Below are 21,405 nucleotides of genomic sequence, written 5' to 3' on the forward strand. Positions count from 1 at the left end.
GAATCTGTCGTGACATCACAGGAAGCGGAGATTCTCAGCCAGAGATTGTGTGACCAGGGGAGCAGCTTAGGTTACAGAAGGATCTGATATACAAAAGTGTTTAGTGAAGTTCTTCTCTAAAGTAGTTAGGCAGAGGTGCATCTAGGTTTTCCAGCACCAGAGGCAAGAATTCAGGTTTGCGCATCCCCCACTACCACGCACATATGCAATTTGTGTGATTTACAATGTCTGCAAGATATGTTTTCTGTTGCAATGTGCTAAAAATCCTCCATTTTGTAAGAAGCTGCCTGCCAGTGTCTCACTTACATTGCACACTGCAGCAGCTTCCCTTCCCCCCAGGTGTCATAAATCAACTTCCTGCCACACCATTTGGCTTCTCTCAGTCTCAGCTGAAAGAGGGAAAAAAAAAGTGCGGGAAAGGAAAACTCTTTGTTTGAAAGCAGGAGTTAGAAGTAAACCTTTAAGAGCCTGCCCTTCGAAAACCGTACCAAGTAGAGATATGAAAATCATATTTTTGTAACCTGAGCGGTCCCAGCTTCGATACCGCATATCTTTCGAAGTTCTACCCTGTCCAGAACATGAGATATGATTTGTTCCCAAATGGACGGTCATATTGCATAGATGTTTGATGTTTTCTTGATGGGCTCATTACGCTGGGAAACATGATACCACTGATGAGTCCATACCAGCTTCTCCCATAAAGTTATAGCTAATCTAAGTTTTGTAGCCAAAACATAACTTGGATGAGAGAGGTGGGATCAACCCAGAATGCACCTCTCCGTGATGTCACATAGGAAAGTCTATAAGGCATTCCCTGGCAAAACCAGCGCAGAAGAGCTCCAATCCTTGTGCTGAGCAGAACCCAGATGAGTGGAGACGTGCAGCTCCGCCTCCACCCCCCTTAAAGCCACATGGGATGCCTAACAACAACTGACTAAATGTGAGTGTACCTTCTTCTTTCATCCACTTTGCTTTATACTTGTCTAATGTACATATTTTATGTCTCAATTTTATAGCAACTTTTATCTGTAATCACTGCCCTACTTTTTTGGGGAATAAATGATATAATTATTTAGATATGTCTCCATGCTCTAAGACTCGAACTATACGCCTTTGTTAGATAATCGCTACTAATTCAAGGGGTTTGCCACGGACCCTCTTAATTTAACACTGTGAATTAAGTAACCGTGACTGGTGGCAGCGCGTTGCGTACGGCTATTGCGGATTGCTGGCAGTACAGAAGGGTCTCATATTGTTGAATAAGGGGCTGCGGCCACAGCATTGATAATTCCCTTACTGCAGAAGCCTAATTGCCGGTTCACAACAGGCAGCCCGTCCGGCGACTAATTATCCTAGGTGCAGTTCCCTGACTGACCTGAGGGTAAGGGGGGCGCCGGAGAGCTGCGAGTTCCAAAGTGGAACTGAGAAAGTGGGATATACATAAATCCCCGCAGTACTTGGAAGATTGATAGCAGTGGTGGGGCATCCAAATTAAACTCCCCCTGCGGCAAATTGTAGAGCGAGAGTAGCTTGCTGGATATTTTTGTCACATGGTGCCAGTGGTGGGATAACTAAGATAAGCCCCAACTGTGCCTGTGATAGCCGTGTGCCGGCATTGTGTCTCGTCCCTCCGTCCACTGATACACCCGTGTCAGTGGTGGGACTGTGACATAGTGGTGACACAGGGTCCGCTGTCCGTCGCATTTTGGTGGCAGCGGGACCCCCGTTAGTCGCCTCCGTAGTTGGACAAAAGGCGGTGGGCTGTTCGTCACATATTGGTGGCAGAGCGGTGGGATAATCCTAGAGCATTAGTGATTTGGTTTGAGCAATCATTCCTCTCACTAAAAACCTGCACGGTTCCTGCGGGAATCCTGCATCATAGGTTTTGGAGAACAGACTCAGTGGTTACTAGTCCTGAGACATTAGTGTGTACTTGCAAGTATTCCCTCCCTTTTTCTCCATTTTTCTTTTCTATGTTTTATTTGGCAACCATGGCGGCAAAAGGAGAACCTTGGTACAAATGGCACACAAAGGAAGTTCTTGCTGGGTTATGCACGTACCAAGGCCTTGACGCCACGAACAAAAGCAGAGCTCAAATGATCGCGGATCTAGTGCAGCTGGACAACGACCAGAATCCAGCGAGCGCAGAAGTTGGCCCAAGTGGCAATGGGGCTGCAGCAGAGGCTCCACTCCTGAGCGCTGGCCCCACATTCAACCAGAATGGGGTGGACCCCTATCTGCAAATGGCCTTGGATGAACTCCCCGCCGAAGACAGTGATGGGCGGGTGAGGCTGATCCAGCAATATCGGCAGGATGCCCAAGCCGAGCGTCAAGCCCAGGCTGAGAGAGCTGAGCACCGAGCAGAGGCTGAGAGAGCCGAGCGCCAGGCGCAGAGGGCCCATGAACTGGAGGTACTCCAGCGGGGTGGGAATGCCCCCACAGCCCGAAGCGGTGAGCCCAGCAGCATCCAGACTCCTAAACCCCGGCCAGAGCATTTTCCCGTGATGGAAAAGGACGGGGACTTGGACACGTTTCTGCGAGCCTTTGAGAAAGCCTGCAGACAGTACCGGCTGCCTAGAGACCAATGGGCAAGGTACTTGACCCCAGGGCTAAAAGGCAAAGCCCTGGAGGCATTTGCTTCTCTTCCGCCAGAAGCCGATGACAACTATGACGCCATAAAGCAGGCGCTGATCGGCAAATACCGGCTGACACCTGAGGTATACCGAAAGAAGTTCCGGCACCTCCAACGTGGCCCACACGATAGCTACAGTGATGTGGTGCAAGGACTCAGGACCCACTTTGACCAGTGGATCCATGGACTGTCCGTTGAATCCTTTGAGCAGCTACGGGACCTGATGATCAAAGACCAGTTCCTGCATCTCTGCCCAGCTGAGGTCCGACAGTTCATCCTGGACCGCGAACCAACGAATGCGGACAAAGCGGCGCAGATCACCGACAACTACGAGGCCAACAGGAAGCCAGAGACGCGGAGGACAGTCACCACCAGCTGGAGAGGGGGTAAGCCTGCACCCAACCCCAGTGCCCAAGCTAGCCGTCCCTCCGGAGGCCCTGTCCCTGTTGCCAACAACAGGCCGGCTACTGACAATCGCCGGTGTCACCACTGCCAGCGGCCTGGTCACTTCTTTTACGCCTGTCTGAATAGGCCGAAGAACCCCCCAGCCAAGGCCCCCGGGCCCAACGCCTCTGTTCTTTTGGTGGGAGGTGTGGTTGGGAGGGCTGACGACAACGTTCAACCTGTTCAGGTGGGGGCCCGTCTTGCTACAGGCCTCAAGGACACCGGGGCTGAACGAACCCTCATCCGTCCTGGACTGGCGGCCCCTGAAGAGTTTGTTGAGGGGAAAACCCTGACTGTCACCGGGATTGGAGGCACCCGTTGTCCCTTGCCAGTGGCCCGGGTTTTTCTTGATTGGGGTGCCGGGAGCGGGTTGAGGGAGGTGGGAGTGTCTGAAAATTTGCCCACTGATGTTTTATTGGGGACTGACTTGGGGTGGATGGTTGCATACTATGTCCCTGACACCCTTCCCCAAACTGATAATAAGGGCAACGTTAACCCTGATGATGATGATGATGATGATGGGAAACTGAATGTGTTACCTGCTAATGCCTTGATGAGTAATGATGCAACTAACAACCATTCTTTCCCCAGGTATGATGCTGATGCTGATGTGAATGTGCCAAAGCAAACTGATAACCATTCTTTTCCTAGGAAGGATGATGATGATGTTGATGTATCTGTGCCGACTGAACCCGTTAACTCTTTCTTTGAAACGGTAGATGTGTCCACAGGTACCGAGGTGCTCAGCCCCGTCACTCTGCGGAGTGAGACGGCTGAGGAACCCCTGGCAGGAGCAAGCAACGGTGCTCAAGGAAATGGGGAGGTGCATGGGGACCATGAGGAAGGTAGTGCCATGCCACCGTCCAGTGCCACTGAGAAAGGTAACTGGCCCATAAGTAGCAATGCTCCTGAAGTGTTGGGGGTGGATGGGGAGGTAGAGCCCAGGGCAGCACCGGCTGGTGGGTCTGTAGAAATCCCCAGGGAGGCAGCGTACATAGCAGCTATCACACGCAGTCAGAGTGCCCAGATCGCAGGTAACGCACTGTCTTCTGGACCCTCTGCTGCTACAGGAGAGACTGAACCAGAGGTGAACCCAGAGCCGGTTCCAGAGGGTCCCAGTAAAGGAGGCACCCTGACGTCACTTCTGGCAGCCTCCAGCATGGAGTTCCAGGCTGCTCTGCACTCAGATGCCAGCCTGGAGAAATTGAGAGGTCTCGCCGAGACGCCCACCTCCGAGTCTGATAAGGATAGGGTGTTCTGGGAACGAGGAAGGTTGTACCGGGAGACAGTACCCGGAGATCCTAAAAAGGAGTGGTTGAGGGAAAGACAGTTGGTCGTCCCCTATCAGTTCAGAACTGAGTTGTTGCGGATTGACCATGAGATTCCACTCGCTGGACACTTGGGGTTCAGCAAAACAAAGGCACGGATGTCTCAACACTTCTATTGGCCCAAGATGGGGACAGATGTAACACACTACTGCCGCTCCTGCGCCACCTGTCAAAAAGTGGGTAAGGCGGGGCCTGCTCTTAAGGCTCCCCTTATTCCTTTGCCGGTGATAGAGGAGCCTTTCCAGAGAATCGCGGTGGACATTGTAGGCCCGCTGTCCGTCCCCAGCAGCTCCGGAAAGCGATACATTTTCAATGTGGTAGACTACGCTACCCGGTACCCAGAGGCAGTAGCTCTGTCTTCAACCAGGGCAGATAAGGTGGCTGACGCACTGGTGACCATCTTTTCAAGGGTAGGATTTCCCAGGGAGATGCTTACCGATCAAGGGCCCCAATTCATGTCTCACCTAATGGAGGCTCTCTGTGAGAAAATGCAGGTGATGCACCTGGTATCGAGTCCGTATCACCCACAGACTAATGGTTTGTGTGAACGCTTCAACGGTACCCTCAAACAGATGCTCCGCATACTGGTTGAGACCCAAGTGCGCGACTGGGAGCGGTACCTCCCACACCTGCTGTTCGCTTACAGAGAAGTTCCGCAGGCCTCGACCGGGTTCTCCCCCTTCGAGCTCCTGTATGGCAGGCGAGTCCGGGGACCCCTTGGGTTCATAAGAGAATCCTGGGAAGATGAGCCAAACCCCACAGAAGTGTCCATCGTGGATTATGTCATGCGCTTCCGTGACACGATGCAGACCTTGACGCAGTTGGTGCATGACAACATGACGCAGGCTCAGGCTGACCAGAAGCGCTGGTACGACCAGAACGCCCGGGAGCGGACCTACCAGGTGGGTCAAAAGGTGTGGGTGCTGGTCCCTGTACCAACGGATAAGCTTCAGGCAGCCTGGGAAGGTCCGTACGTCGTCCACCAACAGCTCAACCCGGTCACCTACGTGGTCACGCTTGACCATGCTCGGGGTAGGCGCAAGGCCTTTCACGTCAACATGCTGAAGGCGCACTACGAACGTGAAGCTTGCGTCCTACCGGTCTGCAATCTGCCAGAGGATGGGGAGGAAGATCCCCTCCTGGACACGCTGGCCCAGGCCAAGGCCAATGGGTCCATTGAGGACATGGAGATAAGTGGTTCGCTCACCGTGTCCCAGCGGTTGCAGTTGATGGCCACCCTGGAACTCTTCCGGCCCGTGTTCACCAACCAACCGGGGAGGACGGAGTTAGCGGTTCATGAGGTGGACACCGGGAATCACGCCCCATTACGGCGAACACCTTATCGGATCTCTGACACGGTGCAACAAGTCATGCGCCAAGAGATCGATGAGATGTTAAGGCTGGGGGTGATTCGACGGTCAAAAAGCGCGTGGGCTTCACCTGTAGTCCTCGTGCCTAAAAAGGATCGAAGCACCCGGTTCTGCGTGGACTACAGGGGGCTCAACGCCATCACAACCTCTGATGCCCACCCGATGCCGCGCATAGAGGATCTGCTCGAGCGGTTGACAAACGCCAACTACATATCCATCATGGATTTGAGTCGGGGATACTGGCAGATTCCCCTGAGCCCTGAGGCGCAGGAGAAATCCGCCTTTATCACCCCCTTTGGACTGTACGAGTCAACGGTCATGCCCTTCGGCATGAAGAATGCCCCTGCCACTTTCCAGCGGATGGTCAACCACCTGCTTCGGGGACTGGAGGAGTACGTGGTGGCGTACTTAGACGATATTGCCGTCTTCAGTTCCACCTGGGAGGAACACCTTCAGCACCTCCAGGACGTGCTCAAGCGTCTTCACCAGGCAGGCCTGACCATCAAGCCGGGGAAGTGCCAGATAGGCATGCACAAGGTCCACTACCTGGGGCACCGGGTAGGCGGGGGTTCCATGAGTCCGGAGCCAGAAAAAGTGGACGCAATCGTGTCCTGGCCCACCCCCAGGACCAAGAAACAGGTGAAGTCCTTCTTGGGCACTGCAGGGTACTATAGACGGTTCGTACAGGACTATAGCGCCCTTGCCAAACCCTTGACTGACCTCACCAAGCAGAGGCTACCCCAAACAGTCAACTGGACAGATGACTGTGAGGCGGCTTTCCAAGCTTTGAAAGCAGCCCTGTGCAACTCTCCAGTGTTGAGAGCAGTCGACAGCAGTCGCCCGTTTCTGGTACAGACCGACGCCAGCGAGTTTGGCCTCGGTGCTGTGCTTAGCCAGGTCGATTCGGGGGACCAAGAGCACCCCGTGTTGTATCTGAGCCGGAAACTTTTGCCGAGGGAAGTGGCATACTCGACCATCGAGAAGGAGTGTCTGGCCATGGTGTGGGCACTGCAGCGTTTGCAGCCCTACCTGTACGGGCGCGCCTTCAGGGTGGTAACTGACCACAACCCTCTGAGCTGGTTGCACACAGTGTCCGAAACCAATGGAAGGTTGCTCCGCTGGAGCCTTGCCCTTCAACAGTACGACTTTACTCTAAAACACAGGAAGGGCAGTGAAAACGGCAATGCCGATGGGTTGTCCCGCCGGGGCGAACCCGCTGAGGTGTGCATGGCCGATTACCGAGAGGTAATGCCTCCTTAGCGCCCTCTTAAGGGGGGAGGTGTGATGTACAATGTCTGCAAGATATGTTTTCTGTTGCAATGTGCTAAAAATCCTCCATTTTGTAAGAAGCTGCCTGCCAGTGTCTCAGTTACATTGCACACTGCAGCAGCTTCCCTTCCCCCCAGGTGTCATAAATCAACTTCCTGCCACACCATTTGGCTTCTCTCAGTCTCAGCTGAAAGAGGGAAAAAAAAAGTGCGGGAAAGGAAAACTCTTTGTTTGAAAGCAGGAGTTTGAAGTAAACCTTTAAGAGCCTGCCCTGCGAAAACCGTACCAAGTAGAGATATGAAAATCATATTTTTGTAACCTGAGCGGTCCCAGCTTCGATACCGCGTATCTTTCGAAGTTCTACCCTGTCCAGAACATGAGATATGATTTGTTCCCAAATGGACTGTCATATCGCATAGATGTTTGATGTTTTCTTGATGGGCTCATTACGCTGGGAAACATGATACCACTGATGAGTCCATATCAGCTTCTCCCATAAAGTTATAGCTAATCTAAGTTTTGTAGCCAAAACATAACTTGGATGAGAGAGGTGGGATCAACCCAGAATGCACCTCTCCGTGATGTCACATAGGAAAGTCTATAAGGCATTCCCTGGCAAAACCAGTGCAGAAGAGCTCCAATCCTTGTGCTGAGCAGAACCCAGATGAGTGGAGACGTGCAGCTCCGCCTCCACCCCCCTTAAAGCCACATGGGATGCCTAACAACAACTGACTAAATGTGAGTGTACCTTCTTCTTTCATCCACTTTGCTTTATACTTGTCTAATGTACATATTTTATGTCTCAATTTTATAGCAACTTTTATCTGTAATCACTGCCCTACTTTTTCGGGGAATAAATTATATAATTATTTAGATCTGTCTCCATGCTCTAAGACTCGAACTATACGCCTTTGTTAGATAATCGCTACTAATTCAAGGGGTTTGCCACGGACCCTCTTAATTTAACACTGTGAATTAAGTAACCGTGACTGGTGGCAGCGCGTTGTGTAAGGCTATTGCGGCTTGCTGGCAGTACAGAAGGGTCTCATATTGCTGAATAAGGGGCTGTGGCCACAGCATTGATAATTCCCTTACTGCAGAAGCCTAATTGCCGGTTCACAACAGGCAGCCTGTCCGGCGACTAATTATCCTAGGTGCAGTTCCCTGACTGACCTGAGGGTAAGGGGGGCGCCGGAGAGCTGCGAGTTCCAAAGTGGAACTGAGAAAGTGGGATATACATAAATCCCCGCAGTACTTGGAAGATTGATAGCAGTGGTGGGGCATCCAAATTAAACTCCCCCTGCGGCAAATTGTAGAGCGAGAGTAGCTTGCTGGATATTTTTGTCACATGGTGCCAGTGGTGGGATAACTAAGATAAGCCCCAACTGTGCCTGTGATAGCCGTGTGCCGGCATTGTGTCTCGTCCCTCCGTCCACTGATACACCCGTGTCAGTGGTGGGACTGTGACATAGTGGTGACACAGGGTTCGCTGTCCGTCGCGTTTTGGTGGCAGCGGGACCCCCGTTAGTCGCCTCCGTATTTGGACGAACGGCGGTGGGCTGTTCGTCACAATTTGCCCACTTAGTCACATGACGATGAGCTACTCTTCCTAATTCTCTCAATGTTCAGTGAAAACTGAGAGAAGCAGGAAGAGAAGTTCGTTGTCACGTGACCCTAAGGTCTCGCTCCCACTTGCCATGAAATCGGACGAGTGCAATCTGATAAAAAAAATCGAATAGCACTCGACCCAATGTTAACCTTCGACATGCAAAAACAACCGCAGTGTACTCCGATTGCATCTGAGAACCAGATCACACACCCATACAAGTCTAAGGGTGCATGTGAAACATCGCACTGCACTCGGATATCACCCGAGTTCATCTCCTCCCCACCTGTGCTCTTATTCTCGCATACGAGAGAATCGGAGCACAGAGCACTGACACTTGGCTTGCACTCGCAGCAGAGCTGGAGCCGAGTGTCATTATTATATCACATCCAATGTTCTCGTCTCAAATGCTATTTGCTAGGGCAGAGGCGTAGCTAGGGTTTCGGTTCAGGGGGGGCGAAACTTCTGAGTGGGCCCCTAACTAGGTAACTGTGAATACAACTCGGTGACGCCCCCTAATAGTGGATGTAGGTGATGACTGCGCTGTTACTGAAAATAATCCCTATATAAAGACCAACATGGATATTACCGCAATATGATCAGTGGTAAATACCAGTCCTACAAAACATATGTGATTACTGCACAGTTATAGTTGGTGTCTTACCGCTGACGTTCTTTCTGATGGAATCGGTCACTTTTCACGTCTTTTCCATCTGGCCCAGACCGACATGACAACTTCTACAGCCACGGCTCTGCTATAGAGAATACAACAATGACACATTTCACTTCTCATATTCCAGCCCCATCACCATGTATCCTGCACAAACCACTCATCCTGCTGATACTCCAATGCTGAGAAGCTGCTGTTGTATGTGTCCCTATTACTGCACCTGATACCCCAATGCTAAACCGCTGCTGCCGTATGTGTCCCTATTACTGCACCTGATACCCCAATGCTGAGCCGCTGCTGCCGTATGTGTCCCTATTACTGCACCTGATACTCCAATACTGAGCCGCTACTGCCGTATGTGTCCCTATTACTGCACTTGATACCCCAATGCTGAGCCGCTGCTGCCGTATGTGTCCCTATTACTGCACCTGATACCCCCTATACACAGACGGCTCTGCTCCACACCCCCTATACACACACAGCTCTGCTCCGTACACCTTGTACACACGCAGCTCTGTTCCATACACCTTGTACACATGCGGCTCTGTTCCGTACACCTTGTACACACGCAGCTCTGTTCCGTACACCTTGTACACACACACCTCTGCTACGTACATGCTGTACACACGCACCTCTGCTATGTACACATGCGCCTCTGCTACGTACACGCTGCACAAACGTGGCTCCGCTCCGTACACCTTGTACACACCTGGCTCCGCTCTGTGCACTTGTACACATGCGGCTCTGCTCCGTATACCTTGTACAAACGCAGCTCTGCTCCCTACACCCCGTACACACTCGGCTCTGCTCTGTACATGCTGTACACATGCGACTCTGCTCCGTACACGCTGTACACATGCGGCTCCGCTCCGTACACCTTGTACACACACGGCTCTGCTCCTCACACCCCGTACACACGCGGCTCCGCACCATACACCTCATACACATACGGCTCCAATCCGTGCACATTGCACACACGGCTCCACTCCGTACACCCCGCACACACATGACTCTGCTCCGTACACCCTGTACACACACGGCTCTGCTCTGTACACCCCGACCCGCACACACTTGGCTCAGCTCCGTACACAAACGGCTCCGCTCACCCCATACACACGCGGCTCCGCTCCTCTGTACATCTCATACATGCATATCTTTGCTACGTACACCTTCTACACACACGGCTCTGCTCTGTACACCTCATACACACACAGCTCTGCTACATCCACCCTGTAAACCCCTCCTGAGCCCACACAGAAACTTACTTCACCTCATCCAGCACCATGACAACCAGCACAGCAGAGCCCTGCAGCCGCTGAAGCCCCTGATCATGTGACCCCTTGACTCCGCCCCTCCCGTAACCTCATCACAGGTCCTGAGTGCACAGAATAGCCCAGGATGACATTGCTGGCTGTGAGTGTGGGGCGCACTGCTGGCACCGGGGCCCCCCACAGCCTTCTTTGGGGCCCATAGCGGCTGGGCGGCAGAGTAGGGAGATCGTTTCTCCCTGCTCTGCCGCAGAATGTAACTGTATGGGCGCGCTGTGCACGCTGATACAGTTACAGTAGCGTAGCCCTGGTGGGCCCCCTCAGAGCTCGGGGCCCGGGGCGACCGCCCCCTCTGCCCCCCCGGTAGCTACACTACTGTGCTAGGGTGACTTTGGCCTTAGGCCGGTGTCACACTTTCAACTGCAATGCGAGATACATGCAGCCGCACACTCCGGTCAGAGTGCCGGCGGCAGTGCTGGGTATTGAGGCGAGAGACTCATGCAAATTTCTCGAATTACAGTTGCAAGTGTGACATCGGCCTAAGACTGAAAATCGCATATGAGTGAAGTGTCCATGTGATGACTGCTGGATCCAGCAAGCAGAACTGAATCTTGACAATGAGTATATTACACGCTGTTAGGACTGATAGATGACTGCAGGCTTCTGAATTTTCACAATGCATGCACTTCACGCTTTTATGATTCTCCCTTGCAGATGGCGCCATTACCAACATGCAGGAGGCCAGGGGTAGTACCCTCCCAAATAAAATGAAACAATCCCTTTAATGGAGGCTTAGAGTCATTGATACCAATACACCATTTGCCATAAATGCTCATTCTTACATTCTTGACACACTCTATCCTTACTTTTTGTGTTACATTTTTATAAAAACATTTTTTGTTTTTTATTTGCTATCACTATAAAAGTACAGTTTTTAAATGTATTTTATTTATTCATTTCTCTTACAGTTGGGTAAGCCATATGGAAATGTTTTCCGCCTGCAGATTTTCTTTGAGAATGCTGTAGTATTAAATGGATATGATGCGATAAAAGAAGGGCTAGTAATTAAATCAGAGGACACCGCTGATAGACCCTCCATACCAATATTTGAGTATCTCGGATTAAATAATGGTAGGTGTTAACTTATTATATACTCCTGCATGGAAGTGTTAATTTTCACTTGAGACAAATCTCATCTCATCTCAGGGGAACATATTGACCTTTTGGGCATTTGCTTTCTCCCCTTTATAACTTGGCCATGTTTTGATTGGCCAGTGTTATAGAGGAGGAAAGGCAAATGTCCACAGAATTCTGTGGTGTACGTGACGCGCCCGAGGGGCCGTGGGATACTCGGTACCGAGCCCGTTAACTTCAATGGGAGATATCACAGTGGCGGTGACCTGGTCCGTGGCCCCAGGCGGTCATGTACAAGGGGATAGAATTGGATGGGGATAAAGTTTATGTAGTGATTAGTGATGCCAGTTGGAGTGTTCGACTGTAGAATAGCCGGCATTGCAGATGATCCCTGGGGGAGTAGATGGTGATGGCAGTGCAGATGTTAAAACCCTCTCCAACCAGGGCAGGACCCCCAGAGATTGTGATGCAAGTAGAAGGCACAAAGTAATAAGGCAGGAGACAAGGAAAGTCACTTTATCATTTACTGTAGTTCAGGTGCAGTTCAGAGGAGATTTTAAAACTCTCACCAGGTGACAGTGTGCTCTGGAGAATGGGAGTTATCTTTCCTTGCTGTGACTCAGTGTGACCTCCTGCTATTCTAATCCCTTCTGGGACCAAGGCTTTCTGGAGTTTAGAACTTCCCAGTATTGCCTCTACTCACTGTGTATTTCGCCTTCAGCAACTAGCAGTTTGAATCCTTTGTGACGCAGCTCAAGTTCCCACTTGCACTGTCCTTCACTGATTCCAGGTTATTGCAATATTTCTGAGGGAAAACACCTTTCTGCTGGTTGTATAATCCCATGCAATCACGCAGCTTACCACCCAGCTATGAAAGCATGGATGGTCTAGGGGCTGGTTCCCTGCTTTTTAGCTCTTACTCCTAGATCACCCACATGTCATCATAGCGTCCAGGCGTACTTTCTCCTTCTTCTCACACTGAGAACAACAAGTCGGCCTCTCCAAGTTAGGGCATGTCTGCAAATCTCCCAGCTTCAGACAAGTGGGGAGTGAGGCAAATTGTGTGTGTGTGTCTAGCAGAGAAAGCATAACTCCCATTGCTCACAAAACACATACAGAACAGTACATATTTAAGCCTTTTGTGGCGATTGAGACGCAGGGCGCCACATTCACCCTGTTTACTGAAGGGAAAATATACAAGGGGTTGTAACTTTAGAACAGAGGGGCACAGAAAATAAAAACTTCTAGAATCAGTGAAGCAGCACCAGTTGGATGAGGTACAACCTCATCAGGCATACAAGGTCTGTGAACATTTATATGATCTCTAAAACTGAGAAAAAGCATTGAAACATTTTTATGAACTGAATTTGATTGTCATACATACACTTTTGCATTTTTCTGTTACATTACGGTGGCATGAACTAAAAAAAAATCTTTGAATGCTGCAGGTGACCAATTTTTTTCTTTTATTTAAAAATAGACTTGGTTTCCAGAGAACTAGCAATTACAAAACGCATAAGGCGTGTATTAAGGGACGTGAAAAGGCTGATGGTGCACGTAGATGCCAAGGACTTGGGGCAGGGGTGACGCCTGTTGCTAGAGACAAGAAACATGCCCATCCACGACACACATGTTTCTGTCCCACTTTGCAGGGAGGCAGGGTACCCCACTTCTGAAGTCAGAACAGGTGGTCGCTTGGATAGCAGATCAAGCTTTCAGCAGGCTTTGCAGCATCACACAGTCTTCCACACTGTCAAGTTTCACCAGCCTAATGTCGGGATTACTTATTCCTCCCACCATGTTGAGTCGCAGGAGACTATTTATCCCACACTAGGACACTCTGAGGAGCTCTTTGCAACATCATTTCTTGATTGTGGACTCTCTTCCTGCATGTTCCAAGAAGGATAGGAGGACATGCTGTTTAGTGATGCACAAATCTTAGAGTAGCCACAAGAACATGACTGCCACGAGGGAGCCAGAAGATCGCAACGTCTGATTGCTCCTAGTCCGGCGCTGACAAGAAGCGCTTCTTCATTTTAAATGTGTTTACTTCTTCTGGCAGAACAAGGGTTAATCGGCCATGTTGGAAGTATCCTGGGGAGCACGACGAGCTAGGGCGCCCCTTTGTTTTAGGGACAGGGAAGGAGCCCCTGATTTCTGGTCACCCGACAGCAGTGTCATGACAATGATGGTGGGGAACTTGAAATTTGGGATAAGGAGGAAAATGATGAGACAAAGTTGCTGCTAAATCTTGTTGTTGTCAGGATGACCAGGGTGTGGTGGTGGAAGATGAGGTGGTGGATTACGATGTCAAAGACCCAACTTGGGAAGCTGGCATGAAGAGAGAGGCCAGCAGAACTGAGGAAAGAGCTCGGCAGCACTGAAACAGACAGGAAGAGGTAGTGGGGTGACCAGAGGGAGAAGGTGGGCAACTGTTTTGCAGAGAACCAAAGGTCCTGAATTTCTTTGTCAGAGTTACATGTTCCCCTGGGACTTTTCTCAAGAGGAGTGACAAGGTCACTGGCGCTATATGTAAGGGGAGATACAGTATGTGTCATGAAGATTGCTATCTGCGGGTTAACAGCCATTACCAGGGTTTGGGTTTTCTATGAGTAGGTATAAGAGATGGGTGGGACGCCTACTCACCATATCTTCACCTCAAGGATGTGGTTGGGGAGTTAAATGAAGACTTGTGTTATCCTGAGTGGGTGAATCCCACATATATAAGGACTCTGCTACACATTATTTTTTGTTTAGTCATTATGCCGGAAAGGCCATGTTTACTTTTTATTTTGTTGTCCTGTCAAGGTTTATGTCATACCTAATAAACCAGCAGGTGTTTGACCCCAGAAGTGTTCCTGTGTCTACCTCTAAATGCCTGGAACCACGATTGGTGCCGTCGGATGACACCACTGCCTCTTTCCCCTGTACTTGGTGCTTCTCAATCCTCTGTTCAAAACGCTACTGGCACAGATGCCTCCTGCCCTGCACCTATCCTTGCACATTATGACTTACCATCATCAGGCACTTCCAAATCCTTGTCCCAGCACAGCGTTCAGCTGTCCCTATTCCAGGCCTTGGAACAAAAAAGAAAGTTCTCAGCCACCAACCTACTCTTCCAAATGCTAAATGGGCTCATTTCCAGGCTGCTTACCAAGGAAATGTTGTCATCTAGGCTGGCAGACAAGGAGGATTTATGCCGACTCATGGTGTCAGCCGTCCTTTGGTACTTTGTCCCAAGTCTCCACTTTTTCACCCATGCCCTGACCAATGTACTGGCTGGCATTGTCCACTTAACAATCAACACATGGACAAGCACCTAAGGCCAGTGGTGCTACATTTCCCTGAAGGCACACTTGGTGAACATTGTGGAGGCTGGGGCCAAGTCACATCCTGGCACAGCACATGTGCTCCTGATGCTGAGGATTGATGACCCTACTTCTATCAGGATTTCCTCCACCTCCTACAGCAGTTCCTGCACCCCTTCCTCCTCATCTTCCATCTCTGATGTGATATTTCCTAACAACTGAAGAGTGGTCATGGATGTCTGAAATATGTTTGGCTTTCCAAGACTTTGAGGACTCCACAAAGATGTTGAGTGGCGATGCCGCCATAGTCAGCACAACTATTCTGCTTCTGTGCCTACTGTAGAGCGGCGGTATTCACACCAAGTGGTAATGAGGCAGTGACCCAGTAAAGCTCAAAGCAAATGTCTTTAATGTCCAAAAACTCACAAATGAAAAGCAAATGGTATCCTCTGGATCACAGCCAGGACATCAAAACAGTCCGTATCCGAGACCGATTGCCATGGGTGACTGCACCACCATGTCACGCTAAGAGGGCGCCAGGCGTTCGCTTCCCTTGGCTCTGTGTTGACTGCACACATACAGTAAGTCAGATGTTGAAGAGCCACCTGCTCTGCTGCTTGCAAACCATCACTGACACACCCAACCTTTGCTGCATGGTTTTTAAATGAGATCTGTGGCCATGGGTCACTTGTAAGGTCTGGCTGGAGAGAGTGAACCGCCCCACTGCCATCCTGTAGTTCACTCCTAAAATAAAAACTCATGCCGGGTTTTCTTAAATCTGCCTTGGGTAAATAACTTGCAGAATACAAGAATGTGTAAAGGGTGGACACAGGGGCACGCTGGGTATAGAAACATACAGGACATGTACACGGAAATACGCAGTGTTCAGGACTATACAGGGCGTGTACAAGGGGGTGCGCTGGGTACTGGATAGTGCAAGGCGAATACACAGGAGCACGTATGGCGAGCACTGACAAGCAGGCACGAGCGCGGGCAGAGCAGGGCACATGCAAAGGAGCACTCCAAAGTACAGGGTTAGGCAGAGTGCCCGCTGGGAAGCACACCTGAGCGCAAGGCAAGGCAGAAGGTGTGCAAAGAAGCACGACAGGACACAAGGCAGATGAGTGTGTGCTAAGGAGCACGACAGGACACAAGGCAGGAGCTGAGCGCGTGTTAAGGAGATCGACAGAGCATAGAGCAGAGCATGTGCTAAGAAGCAGGACAGAGCACAGTACAGCAGCGGAGCGAGTGCTAAGAGGCACGGCAAAGCACGGTGCAGGAGCAGAGCGAGTGCTGGGAAGCGCAGCAGAGCACAAGGCAAGGGACCTGAACACAGAGAGGGACCGAGCAGGGACCAGGCAGGCCCAGCAAGGAAGCACAACAATAATCAGGCGCCTCCTATAGGAAGAGACAGCCATATATAGGGCATGAGCACTGGTACTTCCGGGTCAGGTCCTCCTGGGCCATAGAGATGATCTGGCTGTAGTCAGAGCAGGGAAGAACGTGCATGCACGCCAGGCGTAGCAATGCAGCCATGGGATCAAGTGTGAGAGGTGCGCGTGCGCACCCGGAGGGGCCCCCGGAGCCGCCGCGACACTGGAAGTGGTGACGTCGGGCGTGGAGTCTCCGCTCCAGGTGAGCACGGTGTGACATACATAATCACGTTTGAGAAATTAATTTGTGTTCGGATTAGTATATATAATTTTGCAATTAACCATGGGAGGTCCTCTAGTGCTCTGTAATCCAACTGGTGCATGGGAGAGGTGCCACTCTTTTATGTACTATATGTAGGTTTCTTGTCTTTGAAGGGTGGATCCCCGCTCTTGTGGTGCTGTCATGGGCTCCGAAAACCCCATTATCTGTAAATACTGTAACTAAGACTTTTAATTAAAAAAGCAATACATTTTGTATATTTTTTAATTTTGCCTTATATACAAGTCATTATACAGGAAAAAATGTTTCTTTTTTCCCTGTAAAATTAAATTTTTTGTTGTTTGGAATGTTTCATTGTCACTCATTAAAGTGGAGTAAACATGTGACACCATTGTTCTCAGCAGCAATCTGGGAGTCAGAGATGCTTCAACGGGTCTTCCCCATTTTGTTCTCCTTCCATTCAGCATTTTTCCCATCCATTTCAACATTTTCACTTCCACCCAAGACCTCTTTATAGTGTCTGCTGTAAAAAAGCTCAATTTTCCCATTGACTCCAATTTACTTGAAACGAGTATTAGGCATTGCTCGGTTCGAGCAACGAGCACCCAAGTATTTTAGTGCTCGCTCCTCTCTAACCGCTATCCTTCTGTAGAAAAACTCCTATAGAATAGTAGCCAGGGAACCATGGTGCCAACCGGAGGAATACAGATTTGAGACTCTACAGAATACCAGCTTAACGAACCACGGCCCTAGAGGAAGGAATATACTGTAGATCTGATCCATTGACCATCACGGGCCCGTGGAGACATTCGGATAAGCCAGGTTGGGACAATCGGGTTACCTGGCCAAGCACCTCAATGGACTATCTGCTTCCTAAGTTTGTTGTTAACTCCTCTCTGTGGGTGCCCATCAAAAGTGGGGTGCCACAGGTGGGGGTAGTCAGCTCTGGAAGCCCTGAAGTCACGGCTGCTCTACTCCTGGCGAGTCAGCAGAAGGGCAACATTCTGTAATTTGCACCACCTTGTGTATTTGCTGGGACTGTTCTACAGTTGTGGCCAAAAGTATTGACACCCCTGCAATTCTGTCAGATAATACTCAGTTTCTTCCTGAAAATGATTGCAAACACAAATTCTTTGGTATTATTATCTTCATTTAATTTGTCTTACATGGAAAAACACAAAAGAGAATGAAGCAAAAAGCAAAACGTTGATAATTTCACACAAAACTCCAAACATGGGCCAGACAAAAGTATTGGCACCCTCAGCCTAATACTTGGTTGCACAACCTTTAACCAAAATAACTGCGACCAACCGCTTCCGGTAACATCAATGAGTTTCTCACAATGCTCTGCTGGAATTTCAGACCATTCTTCTTTGGCAAACTGCTCCAGGTCCCTGATATTTGAAGGGTGCCTTCTCCAAACTGCCATTTTTAGATCTCTCAACAGGTGTTCTATGGGATTCAGGTCTGGACTCATTGCTGGCCACCTTAGAAGTCTCCAGTGCTTTCTCTCAAACCATTTTCTAGTGCTTTTTGAAGTGTATTTTGGGTCATTGTCCTGCTGGAAGACCCATGACCTCTGAGGGAGACCCAGCTTTCTCACACTGGGCCCTACATTATGCTGCAAAATTTGTTGGTAGTCTTCAGACTTCATAATGCCATGCACACGGTCAAGCAGTCAAGTGCCAGAGGCAAACTCCAGCCTGGCTTTTTTATGTCTCGGGGTAAGAAGTGGGGTCTTCCTGGGTCTCCTACCATACAGTCCCTTTTCATTCAGATGCCGACGGATAGTACGGGTTGACACTGTTGTATCCTCGGACTGCAGGGCAGCTTGAACTTGTTTGGATGTTAGTCAAGGTTCTTTATCCAACATCCGCACAATCTTGCGTTGAAATCTCTTGTCAATTTTTCTTTTCCGTCCACATCTAGGGAGGTTAGCCACAGTGCCATGGGCTTTAAACGTCTTTCCGACACTGCGCACGGTAGACACAGGAACATTCAGGTCTTTGGAGATGGACATGTAGCCTTGCGATTGCTCATGCTTCCTCACAATTTGGTTTCTCAAGTCCTCAGACAGTTCTTTGGTCTTCTTCTTTTCTCCATGCTCAATGTGGTATACACAAGGACACAGGACAGAGGTTGAGTCAACTTTAATCCATGTCAACTGGCTGCAAGTGTGATTTAGTTATTGCCAACACCTGTTAGGTGCCACAGGTAAGTTACAGGTGCTGTTAATTACACAAATTAGAGAAGCATCACATGATTTTTCAAACAGTGCCAATACTTTTGTCCACCCTCTTTTTTATGTTTGGTGTAGAATTATATCCAATTTGGCTTTAGGACAATTCTTTTTGTGTTTTTTCATTTAAGACAAATTAAATGAAGATAATAATACCAAAGAATTTGTGTTTGCAATCATTTTCAGGAAGAAACTGAGTATTATCTGACAGAAATGCAGGGGTGTCAATACTTTTGGCCACAACTGTATATGTTATTGTCTGTTGGTCGTTCAATAAAGTATTGCCACACTGTTTTATCCTCACCCTGTGTTCTCTGAGTAGTATTCTGCCACATGGGAAAGCATTGCAGTCGCTCAGTGGGATGAGCCCTGGTCCATGCGATCTTTCTAATGGTAGCCGGGCCAGTGGACGAGAGCACCCACTGGCCCAAGTGTCTCCACAAGGACCCCTCACTTGTAATTATTATTAATTTTTTTTCTAGAAAACAACAGTAGTGAAATCTGAACAACAAGGTCTAAGTCCCCTATATGAATGTATAAGTAATTTAATTTGAGTTTTAGGGGTGATACACTCCCTTTTTGAGATTAGATCTTCCATTTAAATTAAAAAGAGCAATGCATACAGTTGAATTTGTCTTGCTATACTCTATATTCAAGGGCCATTGCTTCAAACTATTGCATCCAACATAAACCACATAATGGATTTAAAAGAAAGCAACAGATGTAGCGTAGCTGGGTTTGGTGCATTGTGATTTCTTGCTCCCTTGGGATAGATTGAATTATCCACTAATGTAAAAATGATTGTTTTTGCAGACATGTCCATATCTGTCTGGGTAAAGGGTGGGAAAATTATTGAAGATTTTATGTCCCTGTTAGACAACATGAGAAACCAGTTTGATTTAACTTTGCTTAAATCTGTAGTAGAGAATTGAGCTTTTGGCACAGAGGTCACAAACTTGAACCACACTGGATGTTAAAGGAAATGTTTAACCGTTAAAAATGATTTCTGATTAATAAGATATTTAAAATATATATATTTTTTTTATTTGAAGAGCTATATTTTATTTATATGATATATATTACAAAAATATTGAAATGTTGTAGTTTTCACATTGGCAATCAGACCATAAACAATAAAGTCTACATTTTAAGTTTTCTATGTGCTGCATATGAAGTCTTGCTGTGTAGACTGGAGCAGAGTCATAGGAGGATGAAGAACTAGAGGGAGTCATCACAAACAGGTCCCCATACTAGAAAAATTTTCAGGCCCCCTTTAGACTCCACCCAGGCTACACTCTAGCTCCTCCTCCACCACACAAACCTTCCACAATCCCACTGCCCACTTTTGGAAAACCTTCACTTCTGCACCACATCCTCACCAATCGCAAATTATCAGTTCCCATCAAACACCAAATCACATACATAGTCATCAGTTTTTATTTTGGCCAAAAGACTTTTTTTTAAACCTGACATCATGACAAGAGAGACTCTGGCAGGGCCCTACTCTACTAGTAAGTATTTCTTAAAATACCCAATACTCTTTTTTAGGTACTGTATATTTTTTAGGTACTGTATATTTTTGCTTATTTTTCTTTTAGGGAATGTGTCACATACATTTATTAAAATGACCAATAATACCACATACAAGGGACAAATACCGATACACGATTGTCACACCACATATTACCACCACATAGTGATCGAATACTACCACATACAAAAGGAAAATCCCGCCACACCATAACCAGATCACCTATTTCCACCACACATTGACTAATACCTTGCACAAGGGAGAAATACCATCACACCATGACCAGATCACATATTACCCCCACATAGTGACCAAATAATGCCACAGACAAGGAACAAATATCGTCACACCATGGCTAGACCACATAGTGACTGAATACTACAATATAGATCAGTAGTAAAAAACCCACAATACTAATATTACCATACGTGTCATTATTCACAGGAGCTCTATTTGTAGTATAGACTGCAAGTGTAAACATAATGCAGTGATCACTAGTGATGAGGGAGCACTAAAATGCTTGGGTGCTCGACCCGAGTAACGAGAATAATGGAAGTCAGTGGGAAACTCAAGCATCTTTCTTGCGGCTCCCCACCCCCAAAGTTCTTGAGGTCATCGAAAAATTGCTGAAAACAATGGATACAGAGCTGAAATGGCATGGGGAAGACCCCTGGAAGCATCTCTGAATCACAGGTCGGTGCGGAGAAGAATGTTGTCAGAGTATTACTCCACTTTTACGAACTGACAATAAAACATTCAAAACCGAAGATGAAATGGATTTAACTGTAATAAAATGTTAAACATTCTTTCCAGGATAATGACTTGTATATAAGGAAAAATAGAGGAGAAAAGGAAATGCTCCTCAACACCTTGGGCTATGTTCATCTGCAGTTTTTTTGCTGCACATTTTCATTGCTTTCAATGATGAAGAAAACATTCAACAGGAAGTGTAA

The 21,405-nt window shown here is 48.5% G+C and overlaps 1 protein-coding gene across 2 annotated transcripts in view; it reads left to right on the forward strand.

The window, feature by feature from the left end:
- The window catches only part of LOC141053169 (cytochrome P450 2D15-like), a 130,636-nt gene that overhangs the window by 4,326 nt on the left and 104,905 nt on the right, over window positions 1-21,405 (forward strand). For both annotated transcript variants that reach the window (XM_073550532.1, XM_073550531.1), the window contains exon 2: window positions 11,556-11,718. In XM_073550532.1, the coding sequence (XP_073406633.1) occupies window positions 11,556-11,718 (163 nt within the window). The remainder of the gene's footprint in view (window positions 1-11,555; window positions 11,719-21,405) is intronic.

This window comes from Dendrobates tinctorius, unplaced genomic scaffold, assembly GCF_039654945.1.
Source record: "Dendrobates tinctorius isolate UK_male_01 unplaced genomic scaffold, ASM3965494v1 ptg000165l, whole genome shotgun sequence".
Taxonomy (NCBI): domain Eukaryota; kingdom Metazoa; phylum Chordata; class Amphibia; order Anura; family Dendrobatidae; genus Dendrobates; species Dendrobates tinctorius.